Source organism: Chelmon rostratus, chromosome 16 (genome assembly GCF_017976325.1).
Source record: "Chelmon rostratus isolate fCheRos1 chromosome 16, fCheRos1.pri, whole genome shotgun sequence".
Taxonomy (NCBI): domain Eukaryota; kingdom Metazoa; phylum Chordata; class Actinopteri; order Chaetodontiformes; family Chaetodontidae; genus Chelmon; species Chelmon rostratus.
The window spans coordinates 121,455-143,275 of record NC_055673.1 but is presented as its reverse complement, the minus strand read 5'-3'; the positions used below and the strand labels follow the sequence as shown (position 1 = coordinate 143,275).

Below are 21,821 nucleotides of genomic sequence, written 5' to 3'. Positions count from 1 at the left end.
TTAAGATTTTACACAACACAACTGTACTTCTGAGTATCTGAGTTATTAATATAAACCATGTTATAAAAATCGTCATATTTGAGAATGTAAGGATGTTTAATAAATTTTGATTAAAAAGTGAGCTATGCTCAAATGATTGTGAAACAATATATGATAGAAATGTTATGTATTCGCATTCTCATTTGTTTATGAGAGGTGGTGACTGTTAAAATTAGAAATAATCCAGATTACATCTGTTTGCGTCACAACGCGACCATTCACGGTATAGTGTGACGTCATCGCGACGCGACAGCCAGCTAGCTACGCAGTTGTTTGTTTTATCAGATTTGTTGGAATTTTCCACTGCGGAGTTAAATAGAAATAAAATTGAGTAAATGAAAAGCAGAGCAGCCGAGCAGAGGTCGGCAAAGTCCAGCACCAGGACCGAGCTCTATGTCATCAGAAAGAGATTGTAGTCCGGCTCCGTGTAGCAGTTAACGTTAGTTCGTTTGTTTTGAGATCTTCGATAGGAGCGGATGGCGCTAGCAGCAGGCTAATTGTTAGCATCATTAGCGCAGATTATCTGTAGTGTTTTGAGTTGAATAATCCGGAGTGTGTTTGATTTGTGTCTCTCTAATGGAGTATCTCGGAGGAGGGGCTGTGCTGAGCGGCGGTAACGTCCCGGCCTTTCTCGCCAAACTGTGGATCCTGGTGGAAGACCCGGACACTGATCCGCTCATCTGCTGGAGCCCGGTACACACACACATGAACTCGTCGCCTAGCCTGTCCGAGAGCCTACGGCTAACACTTAGCAGGCAGATTGCTTCAGTTAACTTTGATCAGACTCCCAGAGGATAATAAAGAGTAAATTACGTTAGCCTGTTGTTAGCTTCAGCAGGTTTAACATCTGAGGTGACAAAAGGAGCTAACGAGCTAACAGCTGTTCAGAGAGAGAGAAAAGAGTTTACCCAGCTAAAATAAAACAGTTACGTCTGGTCCAGTTAAACCAGCTAAACAGAGAGCCAGCTGCTGGTGTCCATCAGCCAGCACGAAGAGCTCCCAGTTCGTCCTAACATCACTTTACTGATGAAGACACTGTTTTCTTTATTTTGTGCTCGTAGCTTCTTTTCGAGAATGAACTTTATTGACAGAGAGTGTGTTGACACAGACACAGACAGACAGACAGACACATGTAGACAGACAGCTTCCAGGAGCAGGTAAGACAGGCGTGAGACGTGTTTGTAGAACAGATCGAGTTGTTGTTGGTTGACCTGCCTGAAGACTGCAAACTGTAATTCTCCGCGTTTATTGACTGTTGGATGTTTTAGTCACTGGTCAAACCTGAGATAAGATAAAACTTTTTCTGTTGCCTAAAAAAAATGAATCGCACATGAGTCGAATATGGATTGTAAATACAGTGTTCGTACTATTGCACAGTAGAAAAGAAAAAAAATATATACAACACAGTAAAAATAGTTGCTATAAAAAGTTGTATTGGATATGAGCATATGTTAGCATGAATAACGGTAACAGCAGGTTTGTGAGGTTACAACAGGAAACAACATGAATACAGAGCTGCATTAACTGATGCTGGAGATGAACTCTGACAGCTGTTGGGATGAAGGCTCTGTGGTAGTGTTCCTTCTTACTTAGGGGGTGCAGCAGTCTGTCACTGAAGACCTCCACTGTCCCATGCAGGGGGTGGGAAGGGTTGGCCATGATTGATGTCAGTGTGTGTGGAGGACTATAGATGCCACCACAGAGTCATAAAAATAGTCATAACAGTGTCCTAAATACTCCAAAGGACCTCAGTGTTCAGCTCCAGGCTGAGGTCTAGGACCCAGACCTGGTCTAGCTGTGTTTCCACTGCGAGGTACAACTCTGCTTTACTTGCTTTTCTCTACTTTGTTTTCCACTGCAGATAGTACTCCCTCAGCAAAGGTGTGACTCTGAACTGATTGTCACAGGGACACCGACAGGGATGCCTTCCACTTTTCAGCAGTTGGCTACAGCTTTTATTACTGGCTATAACTGCAGCCCTGCTCTGTACATGTACTGCTAACGTTTTCCTCTGATCGCTCACGTTCATCATCACCCCCTGCTGCTACACACTGACACTCCTCTAGCTCTTATATCCAGCAGGATAATGTTCTTGATTCGTTCACAGCATGGTTTTGTGGCTGGGTTATTTAAAGATGCCGGATTTGTTCAGGATCTTCATTGTCGGCCAGAAGAGTAGAGTTGTGTGGAGCCGAGCTGCAACATGACTGTAGTTTGGTTCACTTCATGCAGCTGGTTGGTTCAGCTGGCGCAGACTGAACCTGGAACACATTTGTGCTTAATACTGATGAATTGATTATGAGAACAGCTGCTAACTGACTGTCTGTGGCTTGACTGATGTTTGTGTGTTTGTGTGTCCTGTAACGTGTGTTAGAGTGGAACCAGCTTCCATGTGTTCGATCAGGGTCGGTTCGCTAAAGAAGTTCTGCCGAAGTTCTTCAAACACAACAACATGGCCAGCTTCATCAGACAGCTCAACATGTGTGAGTATAAGTGCAACCATGACAGATCACAGATCAGGTCACAGCAGCATTCAGCCTCACTGACGTAACATAAGTACATGTGGATGCCTCAATGGCTGCAGCTGTTCACTGCAGCAGTATGTCAACACAGCTGCCATATTGGTACAAGCCCCGCCTCCTAACGCGTGTCAGCCTATGGAGACGATTCCAATCATTAGAACTGATTTCCAAGCAGTTTATCACCGGATTGGTTTGTTTCAAATGGCAGACATGTATTTGTGATAAAAATATCATTCTATATCACACCAACATGCTTCATCTTATGTAACTGTAATATTTTTCTAATATAATGTTTAAAGATGAACTTGGCCGATGTAATTATTTCTAAGTGTATTATGATGTCATTTTGTGTATAATTCAGCAAAAGATAATGACTTGATAAAAAAGACAGTTACAACAAACTAAACTAAAGTATGTAAAGTAAATGTATGGCAGGAAATCCTGTTTTTAATGACGTCGTTTTTTGCTCATTTACATGTTAAGTTACACATTAATGCTGTGTCGTAGGTCACATTAGGGTCATCACACTGTTGTAAACAAGCACATTAAGGCGGATGATTCAGGACGACTCAACACAATAATGAAAAGAGCGACAGAGCTAATCGATAGATATCACTTCCAGCATCGTATTGATATATGACTTTAATAAAAAATGTGAATCTTTTTGGCTGGAGCTGACCTTCTCAGGTCTTAAACGACCTGTCAGGTGGAACGAGCGCTTGAGAAACAGGATTAATGGGTCAGATCTCTGATCCTCACTCTGAAGCAGAAGGTGGTGGTAAGGCACCAAAAGAAGACGGCCACTCACTCCACATCTGTTGATACGACCATTTGAATTTACTGCACAGATGGATGTTCACTGGTAGCCACAGTGTTACAACAGACTGCTGGGTCAAGCAGTTTTATAGTGTTGTAAGATAAGATAAGATAAGATGAGATAAGATAAGATAACATAAGATAAAGGAGGATCTGAGGAGACACTGTAAGTAACTGATTTGATGGATTCATTCTGTCAGTGGTAGGTTTGTGATACTCTGTGTTCATCTTTCTCTCTCCAGCTACAGTCCTGTATCGTCAGGAGTCATTGAAAAGCAGGACGCAGTCTTGATGAACCTAAACTCATCAACATATTGAAAACAATTATTGGGGGTGGCTCCGGTTGGGTGAGGTGGGGGCAGGGGTCAGTGGTCTGTGATGCTGAGTGGAGGGCTAATGCTGTGCAGAGAGGCAGTGACATCTGGTCTGGGCTCTGGTGGGTGGGGGAGGGAACGGGGGTAGAATCAAATCTGTTGAATGACAGATTGAGCTCATTTGTCAAGTACGTGTCTCGAGATTTAGATTCGGTTTTCAGAGCATGGACGTCCTCCCTGTGAGGACTGCGCAACACGTCCCAGTCGCTGGTGTCAAAGTAGTCCCTCTGTGCCGTACTGGACTCCTCTGACCATCTGCCCACATGCCTGATGGTTGGCAGTTGTTCATCCACCAATGGTATGTAGGCAGGTAGCAGATTAGAGCCCAGTGGGTGGAGGGGTGAAGAGCTGTAAGCATTCTTAGTGATGAGGTGGAAGGTGACCTGAAATGTTTTACCTGCAACAGGTGGCAGGTGGGTTGAGATAAAACATCTCATAGGTGGAAGTCACGTAGTCTTGACCCAAGCAGTTCTTGTTTCAGGTTCATGACAGAGAATGGCAGTTACTTTGTTAACAGCAGAAAAGTATTGTAAAATAACTTCTAACCCATGAACTGGTGTCCCCCCCCCCCCCGCTTACTGTTGCCATTTCTTTCATTAAAACATCAAAAAGCAGCTTGAAACAATCAGCTTGAAAGTGGCAGATGAAGAAATGAAGTCCGTCTCGTGTTTATTTGATTGTACTTCCTAATGGACCTCTGTACGTGCACTCAGATGGTTTCCGGAAGGTGGTTCACATTGAGCAGGGCGGTTTGGTGAAACCAGAGAGAGATGACACAGAGTTCCAACATCCGTTTTTCGTCAAAGGACAAGAACACCTGCTGGAAAACATCAAACGCAAAGTCACCAACGTATGTACCTGAGAACACCTGTACACAGATAAACACCTGTATACAACATGTACCTGGAGCAGATACACACCTGTACACATACTGTATATACCCAGAAACCTGCCACACACCTGAACCTGTAAACCTGTACGCCTGTCCATCGGTCCTGGTGTCTCTGTCTGTCTGTGACTGGTTTAGGTGTCGTCTGTACGTCAGGAGGAAGTGAAGATGTCTGCAGATGAAGTGAACAAGATCCTGAACGATGTCCAGCTGATGAAGGGAAAACAGGAAACCATTGACTCCAAGATCATCACAATGAGACAGTGAGAGCTTCTGAGCCGAGACCAGAACTGATTCAGACCTGAACCTGCAGTGAGTCCAGCACTCAGCGGTTCATTAGATACTGTAAACCTGATCCGGTTTTTCTGTTTCAGTGAGAATGAGGCCTTGTGGAGAGAAGTGGCCAGTCTGAGACAGAAACACGCTCAGCAACAGAAGGTCGTCAACAAGGTAATCAATACACCAATACATCAATGCATCAGTATATTAATACACCAATATATCAATACATCAGTATATTAATACATCAATACATCAATATATCAATACATCAATACATCAGTATATTAATACATCAGTATATTAATACATCAATATATCAATATATCAATACATCAATACATCAATACATCAGTATATTAATACATCAATACATCAATACATCAGTATATCAATACATCAGTACATCAATATATCAATACATCAGTATATCAATACACCAATACATCAATACATCAGTATATTAATACATCAATACATCAATATATCAATACATCAATACATCAATACATCAATATATCAATATATCAATACATCAATACATCAGTATATCAATACATAAGTATATTAATACACCAATACATCAATACATCAATATATATCAATACATCAATACATCAATATATCAATATATCAATACATCAGTACATCAGTATATTAATACACCAATACATCAATACATCAGTATATTAATACATCAATACATCAATACATCAGTACATTAATACACCAATACATCAATACATCAGTATATTAATACATCAATACATCAGTACATCAGTATATTAATACATCAATACATCAATACATCAGTATATCAATACATCAGTACATCAATATATCAATATATCAATACATCAGTATATCAATACACCAATACATCAATACATCAGTATATTAATACATCAATACATCAATATATCAATACATCAATACATCAATATATCAATACATCAGTATATCAATACATAAGTATATTAATACACCAATACATCAATATATATCAATACATCAATATATCAATATATCAATATATCAATATATCAGTATATTAATACACCGATATATATCAATACATCAATACACCAATATATCAATACATCAGTACATCAGTATATTAATACACCAATACATCAATACATCAGTATATTAATACATCAATACATCAGTACATTAATACACCAATACATCAATACATCAGTATATTAATACATCAATACATCAGTACATCAGTATATTAATACACCAATACATCAATACATCAGTATATTAATACATCAATACATCAGTACATTAATACACCAATACATCAATACATCAGTATATTAATACATCAGTATATTAATACATAAATACATCAGTACATCAGTATATTAATACACCAATACATCAATACATCAGTATATTAATACATCAATACATCAATACATCAGTACATTAATACACCAATACATCAATACATCAGTATATTAATACATCAATACATCAGTATATTAATACACCAATACATCAGTACATTAATACACCAATACATCAATATGTAAAAACACAAACCAATAAATCAATACATCCACACTAAAGTACAACAGAATTGTCCTTGTGTGCACAATGTTGACAGTATCTACATTAGCATGTTAGCATGTTAGCACGCAGTCAGCACAATGCTTATAGCATCTGTATCAGCATGTTAGCACGTGATCTTAGCTTCTAGCTGAGCCAATAATAAACTCTCTCTGTCTGCAGTTGATCCAGTTCCTGGTGTCTCTTGTCCAGTCTAACAGGATCCTGGGAGTCAAGAGGAAGATGCAAGTTTACTGCACACACAACACAACATAGTACACATTATACTGCACAGTTTAGTACAAATCCTACACAGTTTACAGCGAGAATTTACAAATCACACAATGTCCATTTCACAAAAGTTGGGATGCTGTGTAAAGTGTAAATAAAAACAGAATGAACTGCGTATAGCGGTAGGGACAGGATCAGAGCTGCCCCTGAAATCTGACTGGACAACCCAAATGTGACCCCACTGTCCTAAAGTATAATTGGCCGTCCATGAGACACAAGACCAACTGTATGACGAGCTTTTTAAATGTGCTTTTTTTTTCTAATGTATGTATGTGCTTCTTTTCGAGGTGCAATTTATTTTTGAGGACTTAAAAAAGTATGGAAAAATATAAAATATGGAAAAAGTTTACGTACCGTTGGTCAAGTTTCTGCTCGGAACAGCTGAGACAGAAAAAGTTGATCTGATTTACAGACAGCATGAAGTTAAACATGACACATTAACTGAATATTTTAAACAAGATTACTTTTTTAATTTCCGTCTTTTAGTTTTTAATCATAACAAAAAAGGAAAAGGGTCAGAAACTAAAGTTTGGCCCCTCTGCATGGTCAGTACATGGTCAACACCCCCTCTGGCCAGTATCACAGCTTGTAAAGGCTTTTCGTGTCCAGCCGAGAGTCTTTCAGATCTCGTTCGGGGGATTTTTGTCCATTCTTCGTGTAAAGTTTGTGTAGTTCTGTCAGATTCTTCGGTCGTCTTGCGTGCACTGCTCTGTTGACAGATTGTTGTTTGGGTTTGCGGACTGTGAGGACCACTGAGAGAACCTTCAGCTTTGTCCTCTTTAGTTAGTCCATTGTGTATTCTGACGTGTGTTTAGGATCATTTTCCTTTTGTAGAAGCCATCCTCTCATCTTTAGCTTTTCTACAGACACTGTGATGCTTGATTGCAGATTTTGCTGGTATTTATTTGAATCCATTCTTCCCCCTCCCTGTGCCGCTGGCAGCCCAACACCAAAACATGATTGATCCACCCCCATGATTGACACCCTTTTTCCTTCAAATATAACTTTGCTCATTTTGGCCAAATGTACTGAAAAAGTAGCAACAGATCTCACAGTAGCACTATGCTAACACTATGCAGTAATACGCTGGTAAACTTTAAAACACACAAGTATGAATATACCATACAGTGTTTAGCTGCTTGTGTTTATTATATAACGTTAGCTGTTAGCCAGTGGGTTAGCTGTTCATATTTGTGGAGTTGGAGAAATCTTGTGCTACTGTTGATGTCCAGCTGATGACTTGGAAATGTCAGTATCTGTATTTGCTGCATCACAAGTATTTTAGAATGAGGAAGCCTGCAGCTTTCTTTGAAGGGCACAACGACCAGTTCAACACAGGACATGACAAACTGGCTGTTTGGCCGTAGTATATCTGCCGCCCTGCAAGATACCGTAATGTTGCAGTAGTTATGAAAGTGAGAAATATTAAATTAATACTATTCCTGTGTGTGTGGTGTAGGAAAGTACTTCATACTAAGGATATATAGTAATACCCCCAAGTTGGGCCACCCCAGTCAAAAAAGCCTGGGTACGGCTCTGGTTCAGTTTCCTGAGTCCACATATTAATCTCCTTTACCAATTATGTGTTCACAAAGTGGTGAACCTCGCTCAGGTTGTCCCTTTCATACCCAATCATGATCCTATCACCTGTTACCACTCAACCTGTTTACATGTGGAATGATCCAAACCTTCCCAGTGTTTTGTTGCACTTAAAGAAGCTGCTGTAATTAAAGCTGACTTGAAAAAAGACAGAGAGGGTCATTAAGTGTTACTGTCATCAGCTTTACTTTGAAATTTGTTCAGAGCAGTGTGTATATTTTTATATTTTTAAGTACCCGTTTGTATTTGATTTTCACTTTCTTCTTGTCACCCCCCCCCCCCTTTCTTAACATGCAAAATTAGTGTAGTGTCTCTTTAACGAACATGATCAGCTGTCTTGTTTACTCTCATCATATGTTTAATTCATATTGTGTATATCTTCTTTGTAATATGAATGTATTTCCTGTGTCTGCAGTCCTCTGATGCTGAATGACTCAAGCTCCGCCCACTCCATGCCCAAATACAGTCGGCCATTCTCATTGGAGCACATGCCGGTAACCTGCCAGAGATCACCTGTCCTCATCCCTGTTTTGTGTCACACGAGTGTTTGATATTGACTCAGATCACACGATCACTGATTGATTCAAAGATCTCCGACTGTGTTTGATGAATTACTCAGTTTCAGATATTTCAGGTTCATCTGTATCAGACTGGATTTTTATGTCACCATTGATCGTTTGGATTTGTTGGTGAGCGGATGCATTCGTGACTGCAGTATGACTGTTTATGTGTGTTTGTGTTTTCAGGCTGCAGCCAGTCTGTTCTCAGCTGACTCCCCGGTGACTTCTGGACCAATCATCTCTGACATCACAGAGGTGGCCACGCCCATAGATGAGGATGTGGCCGGTGATTGGACAAACACAGGGTGGGAACCAATGAAATCATTTCCTCTATAGTCAGCCACTGTAAAGTTCAAAGCCGCTGAAGTTGTACTTGAGAAGCAGTGTGTCGTACAGTTTCACTAAATGTTTGACTCTCACTTCAGGTTGTTTTTGTCTTTTTGGAAAAAGTTAATGTGGTAAATGGAAGATGAAACATCTTTTTCTGATAAGTGAGAAGAAGCTGTTTCCATGGAAACATGTCTCGTCATCGCTCTGCACAGATCTGATGAAACCTTCCTCACATGAGCACATGAGACACACAGTGGATTTAAATGAGAGGAGGAGCAGCCAGTTCAGGCTGACAGGAGCTGATTGTGTCTGTAGTCATTACTGAGGGGAAAAATGACCCAAATACAGATTAAAACCACGGAGCAGAGCCGCTGATGTAAACGCCTCCGCCTCCTCGACGACAGAAACACAGGCTGAAGGGGGCTTTAGCATATAATTAAACTTCTTTAGAATATATTGTAAAAGAAGGTAAGCACAGGGTTTGAGAAATTCTGTGTTATCGTCTATATTTTTTATATTTGGGATCAAAAGGTTAGGGTCATACAAACAAGTAAATTAAAAAATAAATGTTTAACAGAGTCTGTATTGGTTTTACAGAACACACATAAATTACCATCCCGATTGAAATGTTAATGAAGAAAGTCACTTATCTCATTAAGAGTATTAAATTGTTTGGTTTTGAGTGAGAAACACAAGAGAAGTGGTTCTGATTATATTCGGCTATATTTTTTATTTTCGTCATTTAACAATCAAAAGACAGTTCGGAAGTAAGGGATGCCGTCAAACTGAAGAAGGAGTCCTATCGAGCGTGGTTGGTTCGTGGGGCTCCTGAGGCAGCTGATGGGTGCCAGCAAGCCAAGCGTGCTGCGGTCCGGGCGGTTGTGGAGGCAAAAATTCGGGTATGGGAAAAGTTTGGGGAGGCCATGGAGGAGGATTACCGGTCAGCCTCAAAGAGATTCTTACAAACCGTCCGGCACCTCAGAAGGGGGAAGCAGTACCCTGCCAATACTGTTTGCAGTGGAGGTGGGGGGCTGTTGACCTCGACTATTGTCAGGCGGTGGAAAGAATACTTTGAGGATCTCCTCAATCCCATTGCTACGCCTTCCGTAGAGGGAGCAGGGGCTGGGGACCCAGAGGTTGGCTCATCCATCACTCAGGCTGAAGTCACCAAGGTAGTTCGGAAGCTCCTTGGTGGCAAGGCACCGGGGGTGGATGAGATCCGCCCTGAGTACCTCAAGTCTCTGGATGTTGTAGGGCTCTCTTGGCTGACACGCCTCTGCAACATTGCGTGGCAGTTGGGGACAGTGCCCCTGGACTGGCAGACCGGGGTGGTGGTCCCTCTATTTAAGAAGGGGGACCGAAGGGTGTGCTCCAACTACAAGGGGATCACACTCCTCAGCCTCCCTGGCTGAAATGAGTTTCCTCTGCAGGGTCGCGGGGCGCTCCGTTAGAGACCGGGTGAGGAGCTCTGTCACTCGGGAGGAGCTCAGAGTAGAGCCGCTGCTCCTCCACGTCGAGAGGAGCCAGCTGAGGTGGCTCGGGCATCTTTATCGGATGCCTCTTGGACGCCTTCCTGGGAGGGTGTTCCGGGCATGTCCCACCGGGAAGAGGCCCTGGGGAAGACCCAGGCCATGCTGGAGGGACTATGTGGCTCGGCTGGAGGAAGAGTCTGGGGAGAGAGAAGGCTGGACATCCCTGCTTAGACTGCTTCCCCCCACGACCCGGCCCCGGATAAGAAGATTGATGGATGGATAAATAAAACATCTGAAAAAGAGTCCGACTGTGGTCTCAGTATACACAGTATATCTCTGGGCAGATGGTCACTTGTTCTCAGAAGGATTTTTCCCTCAGTTCTCTGATGCTGTAATAAATTTCACCATCTATTGTGTCCAGCTTCGATTCAAACTCCAAGCAGAGCACTTTAGTGCTTCGCCTGTGTACACCATGTTGTTAGCCTCTGTGTTTTGAAAGAAGACACGGTCAGGTCCGAGTTGTGGGTCCGGTTTGGAGACGTTTGGGGTCGTTGTATGTGCGAAGCTGTAAGGAACCTTCATGTGATGCAGCCATCTTCATTCGGGTCATGTGAGCCCCTCGATCTGATTCTGTGTAATGTTTTGTAGCAGGTGACTTCTCTGACAGCCAGTGTGCAGCTAGTGTTCGTAGCTTCTGATTGGTCGCTCAGCAGTCTCTAACAGCCAGTCCTCTGCCCGTTTCACTTGCAGAGAGAGCCAGTCAGTCAGCATCAAAGAGGAGCCATCCAGTCCTGACGTGGAAGTGTGTCCTGTTCTGGAGGGCGGTGCTTTACCTGTAGACACGCCCCTCTCCCCCACCACCTTCATCAACTCCATCCTACAGGACAACGAGACACAGCTGACCCCAAACACCTCCACCACCAATCCTACGACAGGTAACAACTTACAAACACCTATAAACAAATCCTACAGCAGGGTCCAGCAATAAGGACTATTGTCTGTCTCTCTGTCTGTCTGTCTGTCTCTCTGTGTGTGTCTACCTCTGCATCTCTCTGTCTGTCTGTCTGTGTCTGTCTCTCTCTCTCTCTCTCTCTGTCTGTCTGTCTGTCTGTGTTTGTGTATCCCACTCGCACACAGACACATGACTTTACTGTCTGAATTGACGTCTGTCTCCCTGCAGATATTTATGAACCCTGGAGCTCGTACCCGTCCCTCCTCTAGTCTGTGATAGACTTCCCATAAAGTTCATAAATCCATCTCTCCTGTCGGAGGTCCCAGCTCTCTGTTTTCAACCTCTCTCTTACATCCTGGTCCTTTTCTCATCAGTGTTCAGCCACTTCTTTAAAAACCTACTCTAGGCCCCGCCCAGTTACAGTCCTGGTGTGTAGGTGTGGTCCTGTTGTCCAATAAGACGTCAGCGCTGGAAACAGAAATGTCTTTGATGATTCATCTCCTGGAAAAGGGAATAGAGATTGTAGTAGTTTGTGTGTATTAATAATTGTCAGTAAATAAATACTGCATTTGTTTTTTTCTGCCCTCTGTAGCCAGCCCCGTCGTTGTGATGGGACCTGCCTCCACCGGACCCCTCCCACCAGCCCCAACCAGTCAGTCAGCTCCCTCTGTTGTCACCCCACATCCTTCCCCCAGCCCTGCCAAACCTCCACCAAAGTGTCAGACCATCGCCTGCATTGACAAGTAAGTCATCGGCTGCCGTGACGACAGTTTTACTTTGTAGCAGCTTTTTTTATCAGCACGATCTGACGAGTGAATTAATTCATCTAAATGAGCTTCTAAATTTTGATTGATATTGATATTCTCTGTTTCTTGTTGTCAGCAGGTTCAGACTCAAATCAGCAGTAAAAGTATCTGCCATAAGTATTGTGTGTGTGTATCAGAGCCTGATCTATGGAGCCATAGACCTCCATTAAAAACACATCAGTGAGCCACACTGTCATCACCATGAACACACACACACTTCATTCTGGCTCAGTCCACACACACACAAACACTCACTACAGCACCAGATGTGGAATAGTCCGCCGCTGAAAATGGTCCCAACAAAATGTCCTTTTTTGGATAAAACTACAGCGAGCAGCTTTTTAAAAGTGAAGCTATATATTTGTGAGGTGTTATTAAAGATTTATGTCTTCAGTTGGAACAAGTTGGCTTGGAGCCACAGACAGGAAGTCAGACCGTATTGAGAGACGGACCAACGTGTGATTGGTCTGTCCATTAGAGTCTGAGCACCAGGTTAAATGACAAGTAGAGAAATCCAGAATAACCCCAGACTGATGATGCAGTTCAACATCTCTGTCTGTCCTGTCTCTGTGTTTCAGGTCTGAACTGTCCGAGCATGTGGACAGTGTTGACAACAGTCTGGAGAACCTGCAGAGCATCCTCAACACACAAACCTTTACCTTCGACACCTCCCCGCTCATGGAGGTCTGTCTAACTCTGTTTTAATTCACAGCATATATGAAGTGAATGTGTTAACATATATGTCTCTGTAGATGAATTTCCTGAGACATCCAGGTTGTAAACTGTTAAAAAGTTCACTACCTGTTTCCTATTAAACCTATTAGAACCATTAAAATGTCATCTGGCAGCACAATTCAGTGACTTCATGTGACTTTTATATTGGAGGTTATGTGCTGATCATGTGACCAAAACGCCTTGATGAATGTGATTTTAATGATCCAGTGATTGTAATAAACTGTGTAAACAGATGTTACACGTATTAACAGTAGACATTAACACCTGTCACACATGTTTACAGTATATATTAACACCTGTCACACGTGTTTACAGTATATATTAACACCTGTCTCACATGTTTACAGTATATATTAACACCTGTCATATATTAACAGTATATATTAACACCTGTCACACGTGTTTACAGTATATATTAACACCTGTCACACATGTTTACAGTATATATTAACACCTGTCTCACGTGTTTACAGTATATATTAACACCTGTCTCACATGTTTACAGTATATATTAACACCTGTCACATATTAACAGTATATATTAACACCTGTCACATGTTTACAGTATATATTAACACCTGTCTCACATGTTTACAGTATATATTAACACCTGTCACATGTTTACAGTATATATTAACACCTGTCTCACATGTTTACAGTATATATTAACACCTGTCTCACGTGTTTACAGTATATATTAACACCTGTCTCACATGTTTACAGTATATATTAACACCTGTCTCACGTGTTTACAGTAAACATTAACACCTGTCACGTGTTTACAGTATATATTAAGACCTGTCACACATGTTTACAGTATATATTAACACCTGTCACATATTAACAGTATATATTAACACCTGTCACACATGTTTACAGTATATATTAACACCTGTCACGTTTACAGTATATATTAACACCTGTCTCACATGTTTACAGTATATATTAACACCTGTCACGTGTTTACAGTATATATTAACACCTGTCACACATTAACAGTATATATTAACACCTGTCTCACATGTTTACAGTATATATTAACACCTGTCACATATTAACAGTATATATTAACACCTGTCTCACGTGTTTACAGTATATATTAACACCTGTCACACATGTTTACAGTATATATTAACACCTGTCACATATTACAGTATATATTAACACCTGTCACATATGTTTACAGTATATATTAACACCTGTCTCACGTGTTTACAGTATATATTAACACCTGTCTCATGTGTTTACAGTATATATTAACACCTGTCACACATGTTTACAGTATATATTAACACCTGTCACATGTTTACAGTATATATTAACACCTGTGACACGTGTTTACAGTATATATTAACACGTGTTTACAGTATATATTAACACCTGTCTCACGTGTTTACAGTATATATTAACACCTGTCTCACATGTTTACAGTATATATTAACACCTGTCACACGTGTTTACAGTATATATTAACACCTGTCACATATGTTTACAGTATATATTAACACCTGTCTCACATGTTTACAGTATATATTAACACCTGTCACACATGTTTACAGTATATATTAACACCTGTGACACGTGTTTACAGTATATATTAACACCTGTCACATATTAACAGTATATATTAACACCTGTCTCACATGTTTACAGTATATATTAACACCTGTCTCACATGTTTACAGTATATATTAACACCTGTCACATATTAACAGTATATATTAACACCTGTCTCACATGTTTACAGTAAACATTAACACCTGTCACATGTTTACAGTATATATTAACACCTGTGACACGTGTTTACAGTATATATTAACACGTGTTTACAGTATATATTAACACGTGTTTACAGTATATATTAACACCTGTCTCACGTGTTTACAGTATATATTAACACCTGTCACACGTGTTTACAGTATATATTAACACCTGTCACATATGTTTACAGTATATATTAACACCTGTCACACATGTTTACAGTATATATTAACACCTGTCACACATGTTTACATTATATATTAACACCTGTCACACGTGTTTACAGTATATATTAACACCTGTCACACGTGTTTACAGTATATATTAACACCTGTCACACGTGTTTACATTATATATTAACACCTGTCACACGTGTTTACAGTATATATTAACACCTGTCACACGTGTTTACAGTATATATTAACACCTGTCACATATGTGTTTACAGTAGACATTAACACCTGTCTCACGTGTTTACAGTATATATTAACACCTGTCACACGTGTTTACAGTATATATTAACACCTGTCACATATTAACAGTACATATTAACACCTGTCTCACATGTTTACAGTATATATTAACACCTGTCTCACGTGTTTACAGTATATATTAACACCTGTCTCACATGTTTACAGTATATATTAACACCTGTCACAAATTAACAGTATATATTAACACCTGTCACATGTTTACAGTATATATTAACACCTGTCTCACATGTTTACAGTATATATTAACACCTGTCACATATTAACAGTATATATTAACACCTGTCTCACGTGTTTACAGTATATATTAACACCTGTCACATGTTTACAGTATATATTAACACCTGTCTCACATGTTTACAGTATATATTAACACCTGTCTCACGTGTTTACAGTATATATTAACACCTGTCTCACATGTTTACAGTATATATTAACACCTGTCTCACGTGTTTACAGTAAACATTAACACCTGTCACGTGTTTACAGTATATATTAAGACCTGTCACACATGTTTACAGTATATATTAACACCTGTCACATATTAACAGTATATATTAACACCTGTCACACATGTTTACAGTATATATTAACACCTGTCACGTTTACAGTATATATTAACACCTGTCTCACATGTTTACAGTATATATTAATACCTGTCACGTGTTTACAGTATATATTAACACCTGTCACACATTAACAGTATATATTAACACCTGTCTCACGTGTTTACAGTATATATTAACACCTGTCACATATTACAGTATATATTAACACCTGTCTCACGTGTTTACAGTATATATTAACACCTGTCACACATGTTTACAGTATATATTAACACCTGTCACATATTAACAGTATATATTAACACCTGTCACATATGTTTACAGTATATATTAACACCTGTCTCACGTGTTTACAGTATATATTAACACCTGTCTCATGTGTTTACAGTATATATTAACACCTGTCACACATGTTTACAGTATATATTAACACCTGTCACATGTTTACAGTATATATTAACACCTGTGACACGTGTTTACAGTATATATTAACACGTGTTTACAGTATATATTAACACCTGTCTCACGTGTTTACAGTATATATTAACACCTGTCTCACATGTTTACAGTATATATTAACACCTGTCTCACGTGTTTACAGTATATATTAACACCTGTCTCACGTGTTTACAGTAAACATTAACACCTGTCACGTGTTTACAGTATATATTAACACCTGTCACATATTAACAGTATATATTAACACCTGTCACACATGTTTACAGTATATATTAACACCTGTCACGTTTACAGTATATATTAACACCTGTCTCACATGTTTACAGTATATATTAATACCTGTCACGTGTTTACAGTATATATTAACACCTGTCACACATTAACAGTATATATTAACACCTGTCTCACATGTTTACAGTATATATTAACACCTGTCACATATTAACAGTATATATTAACACCTGTCTCACGTGTTTACAGTATATATTAACACCTGTCACACATGTTTACAGTATATATTAACACCTGTCACATATTAACAGTATATATTAACACCTGTCACATATGTTTACAGTATATATTAACACCTGTCTCACGTGTTTACAGTATATATTAACACCTGTCTCATGTGTTTACAGTATATATTAACACCTGTCTCACGTGTTTACAGTATATATTAACACCTGTCTCATGTGTTTACAGTATATATTAACACCTGTCACACATGTTTACAGTATATATTAACACCTGTCACATGTTTACAGTATATATTAACACCTGTGACACGTGTTTACAGTATATATTAACACCTGTCTCACGTGTTTACAGTATATATTAACACCTGTCACACGTGTTTACAGTATATATTAACACCTGTCACATATTAACAGTATATATTAACACCTGTCTCACATGTTTACAGTATATATTAATACCTGTCACGTGTTTACAGTATATATTAACACCTGTCACATATGTTTTCAGTATATACTCATCATGTGGGCCGTCTCTGTGTTTAGTTTTTCAGTTCCTCCTGTCCCTCTGGAGACTTTGACCTTGACAGTTTGGACACTGTAAGTACAACAACACATACCCTTATTTTGTTGTTTTTTTTTACATCCTCATTTCCTGTCCTAAACTTTTCACAATGGACAGAGCAAGAGCGGCTGATTCAGTTATTAAAGGTCCAGTCACTCATTTGTTGACCATAAAATCAGAATCAACTTTATTAGCTAGTAAGTCTGTGAACACATACAAGGAATTTAACTCTTTTTTCATTGCTCACAGTGAATTTCACAGTGATACACATAAAAGCTTCGAACAGGGACAGCAGTCACATTGTTTCAGCACCAGCTAACGTATGGCAGTGTGACATGATGTCACAGAAACGCTAATGATAAATCTTGAGTGATATCAGTTTATCTAAAACTTGATTTACTAGCCGATTTCCTTTGCTGACGCATTCAGACGTGTTTATCTGTGGGAAGAAAATGGACCCTGCTACGTTCATAACATGCTTATGCTGCTATTCTACTAGCATAATATGCCAGTCAGTGAGTGAACGTATTTGTTTTCTGGCACGGTGTTATCGAGCTGCCTCAGGTAAGTGTCCAACAGCCTGTTCGAGTGAATGAATCTTACCTGTCTCAAAATGAGGCTCAATAACATGTCAGCTACGAATCATTGGATGCACGTCTAACTCTGGAGAGAACAGTCGGGAGGAATGGAGCTACAGTTTGATGAAGTTTCTTTTAGTAAGTGTTGCTACTAATGATGAGTAAACCACACCTGTGGAGCAGGCGTGTTGTATTTCTATGCACTAACGAGCTTTATTGTGATGGTGAGTAGCCGTGTTAAGTCATGGATGATCGCTGTTGTCTGGTTGGTGGATTTTATTGTCGTGTTCAGAGAGGTAAACACAGCTTTGGAAGTGCAGCCACTAAGTTGTGCATCAAGTTAAACTGGGGAGGTGGCGATAATGGAGCGATGTCTCTCTGCGGAGCTTTGCTCATTACGGACTTGTGATTGAAAAACTGTTTTAAAACATACGTTTAGTTTTATCTTTATTAAGGACTTATTTATGATTATTGACTGCAACTATCTGTAAAGCAGTGTTGAAGGGACTTCAGAGCAGAACGTACCTTATCCCCAGTACAGTGGAAAAGTTAGTATCGTCTGCATAAAGATGTATATTACACTCATTTACAAAGGAAGCAATATCATCAGTATAAAGAGTGAACAGGCCCCAGGACTGATCCCAGTGGGGCGCCTTTTGCAATTAGCACAAATTTAGATTTAACGTTTCTAAAAGTCAAGACAAACCGATTCCTGTCCATGAGGTAATTGAAACCATTTATTAGTAATCCCATCAAATCCTGTATTGTGAAACCTTTTTAATAGGCAGCCATAAGCAGCCTCCCAGACCACAGGAACTGTACCAGGTAAAACTGTAGGGTTAAAAATATGTTATGTAGCTGACTACACTTTGTTCAGCAAGCTTTATAAAGCAGGCATCAGGTTTGTCTCTTTAAATGAAGAGTAATGCATTGGCCACGAGACATGGCCTGGACCTGGACCAGGATCGTAGAGGGAAAGGGGTTGTGTATCTGTTTCATCAAATAGGTTACCAGCAGATGTAAAATATACAGAGAATTCACTGCCTTCCAGAGTTTTGCTGGATTTGAACACGATTTGGGAATTAAAACGGTTAATAATTAGATTAGCCTTTCCTACTGAAGATGTGGATTTGTTTGTTGCCTAAAAGAAAGCTAGTGGCCAAGGGTTCTGTATGTCTGATAGGAGCCCAGTCTTTATTTCTCTCTTTAAGGATGAAGTTTCAGCTGAGAACCAGGGACTTGGCCTCTTCTCTACTCTGTGCTTATCTACCAAGTTAGAAACTTACAGAAATACTAATTCAACATCTGGGACTTCAGCAGTGTTATGAATGTCACTTGCCAGAAGGTCATTAATTTCATCTCTTCCCCATACGTGGACCTAGTTTCTTCATCCCGGGTCTTCTTATCCAAGCTATTGGACAATGAATCAGTCATTAGTGGCTCGAGTTGTTTTGGCGTTTGGTGATCTGTAGCGCCCACCAGAGGGGAGGGGTTGGAACAGGTGGTGTCCAGGATGTGAGGGGTCTGCAGCGATGCTTCCTGCTCACTTCCTCCGTCACTCAATCTGAAGACTTGAACTAAACATGTTTGTGTTTATGACGACCTGCTGGTCATGATGTCACACCTGTCTGACTGTGATGTCACTGTTTCCTCTCAGTTGCTGTCTGAAGAAGTTCCTAAAGGAAGTGATGAAAGCAGCAATCATACAGGTAACACAGTCACGTTTGGACTTCCCCCCTCCCTGAGGGGATGCACTGCGAGGCCCCTGAATCCCTGAACTCCTTGTCTTGGTGATTCCCTGTTGCTCTCTGATTGGTCCAGGAAAGCAGCTGGTGCAGTACACGGCGACACCCGCCTTGATGTCCGAACCGATCAGCGTGGGTGACGGCGGGGCCGACCTGCCGACCCTGCTGGAGCTGGAGGCGGAGCCTTTCTTCAGCGCCGACCTGCCCGCCGATGACCCGGCCACCGCCCTGCTGAGCCACACCCACCCAGACTCTGACCTCTGACATCGTCGGGAGAGGGATCGGCATCAAATGTGATTGATCAGTCACCATAGCAACAGGACACTATGAGCGCTGACTCAGCAACTGCAGTAGTTGAAAATAAAATCAATCGATCGGCTATAGATCAGCGAGTAGGTCAAAGGTCATGTTTTTATTATGCAGAAGTTATTGATCACTATTAACCAGTTTATATTTCTGTGTCTTCTTCTACTCTTTTTATTTTAGCTTTTGTTGTTTCTTTTTCGCTGCTTTGACACTCACTCAGACGCTCTCAGAGAACCAGGGTCACTTCTGGACCCGGTTCAGGCGAGGTCCGAGTTCGCCGTCCAGGTCGACAGGACAGATCATGTGACCCAGGTGTTCGCTGTGTTCTGCATGTTGGTTTGGTCGTCTTTGTGTTCAAGTGTAAAATATAGAAAACCAAGAGAATCGGAATATTTTTGGAAAAGTTTATTATGAATGATAAGTGACCCCTGTTACCATGGAGATGGCCTGGAAGCAGAGAGAGACACATTGGTATGATCTGTTAGATCACTATTGGTTCTGATTAATCAGATCAGGTATCAGCCACAATGTGATTGATCCCCATTAAAAAGCGTTTGTTTATCAGTGTGTCGGCGTTTTTCTCATGAAACACGATGTGAGATCAGTCTCTTCAGCTGGGACTGAAGCCGTCCCCCACTGTCAGGTCCAGACCTGGACCACAGACTCTACAGGTCTTTCAACTCATATCGAGTCTCTGTGGCCTTCATGAACCCTGTCCTGACTCAGAAACCAGTAGACCAGCACCAGTAGAAACTACACAGTGGAAATATTCAACCTGCAGACGTCACCTCGGGAACTGTGGAACAGCAGCTGCAGGTCTCAGAACCAGACGGGTCTCAGGATCTGGTCTAACAGCATCCTCCTCATCGACAATAAGTTCTTCAACATGATCGACAGGAGATCAATACTGAAACACTGACCTTTGTTATCTATATTTCTCTCTCTGTTTGACTTCTATTTTTTTGTCATTGAACATTTGATCAGAGCCGATCAGCAGATTCAGCTGCTCTGCAAACAGGAAGCTGCCCTTCAGTATAAAGGTCTGATGGCAGATTTAGTAGACTGTGTTAATTTCAGCTCAATGAAACATGTTGAATATTACACTCGGCTGCAAACCAGTGGAAGCACGAGGCGACTGTGGGCACAGACGATAACAAAGATATAAAAATCGATTTTAAAGTCTCTGATTCACAGGAAAACAAACTGAGTCGATGTTCTGTTTGAGGATTTTTACATGGAAATCTATTTTCAAGCCTATTAAAGTAATGTACAGTTGGGGGCTTTGCTTTCTTCAAGGATGCCAAACAGGATGTTTAAAATATGGCCGCTGATTTAAGAGTTTCACTAAAGGCCGAAAGAACGAGAACAAAAGTCTGAGTTAAGTCTCGTCTGAGGTTTTTGATCAGTTTGGACAAAGACACGTTCTCATTTTGATGTTCAGAATAGAAAGAAAACATTTATTGTAACAGTTTAAAACCACGTTTTAAATCCTGACAGTAACAATGATGTCACATCCTGTATGATGTCATCAAGTCGTTGGTGGAGATTCGGCTGAAACTTGATTAATTTCCACTTTCAGAGACTCTAAAACAAAATAAACGTCTATAAACAAAACTTTTAAATATTTTAAAAACACCATTGAGCCGCTGTCGT

General features: G+C 40.4%; 1 protein-coding gene across 1 annotated transcript; it reads left to right on the top strand.

The window, feature by feature from the left end:
- The first annotated feature begins 285 nt into the window (after window positions 1–285).
- hsf1 (heat shock transcription factor 1) lies at window positions 286–21,462 on the top strand. Its single transcript, XM_041955285.1, has 14 exons — window positions 286–732; window positions 2,414–2,522; window positions 4,465–4,601; window positions 4,779–4,903; window positions 5,015–5,090; window positions 6,663–6,724; window positions 8,785–8,863; window positions 9,116–9,234; window positions 11,482–11,666; window positions 12,276–12,426; window positions 13,068–13,173; window positions 17,521–17,574; window positions 19,775–19,826; window positions 19,939–21,462. Exons 1-14 carry the CDS (start codon window positions 616–618, stop codon window positions 20,124–20,126), a joined length of 1,560 nt encoding a protein of 519 aa, XP_041811219.1. The 5' UTR covers window positions 286–615; the 3' UTR covers window positions 20,127–21,462.
- The last annotated feature ends 359 nt before the right edge of the window (window positions 21,463–21,821 follow it).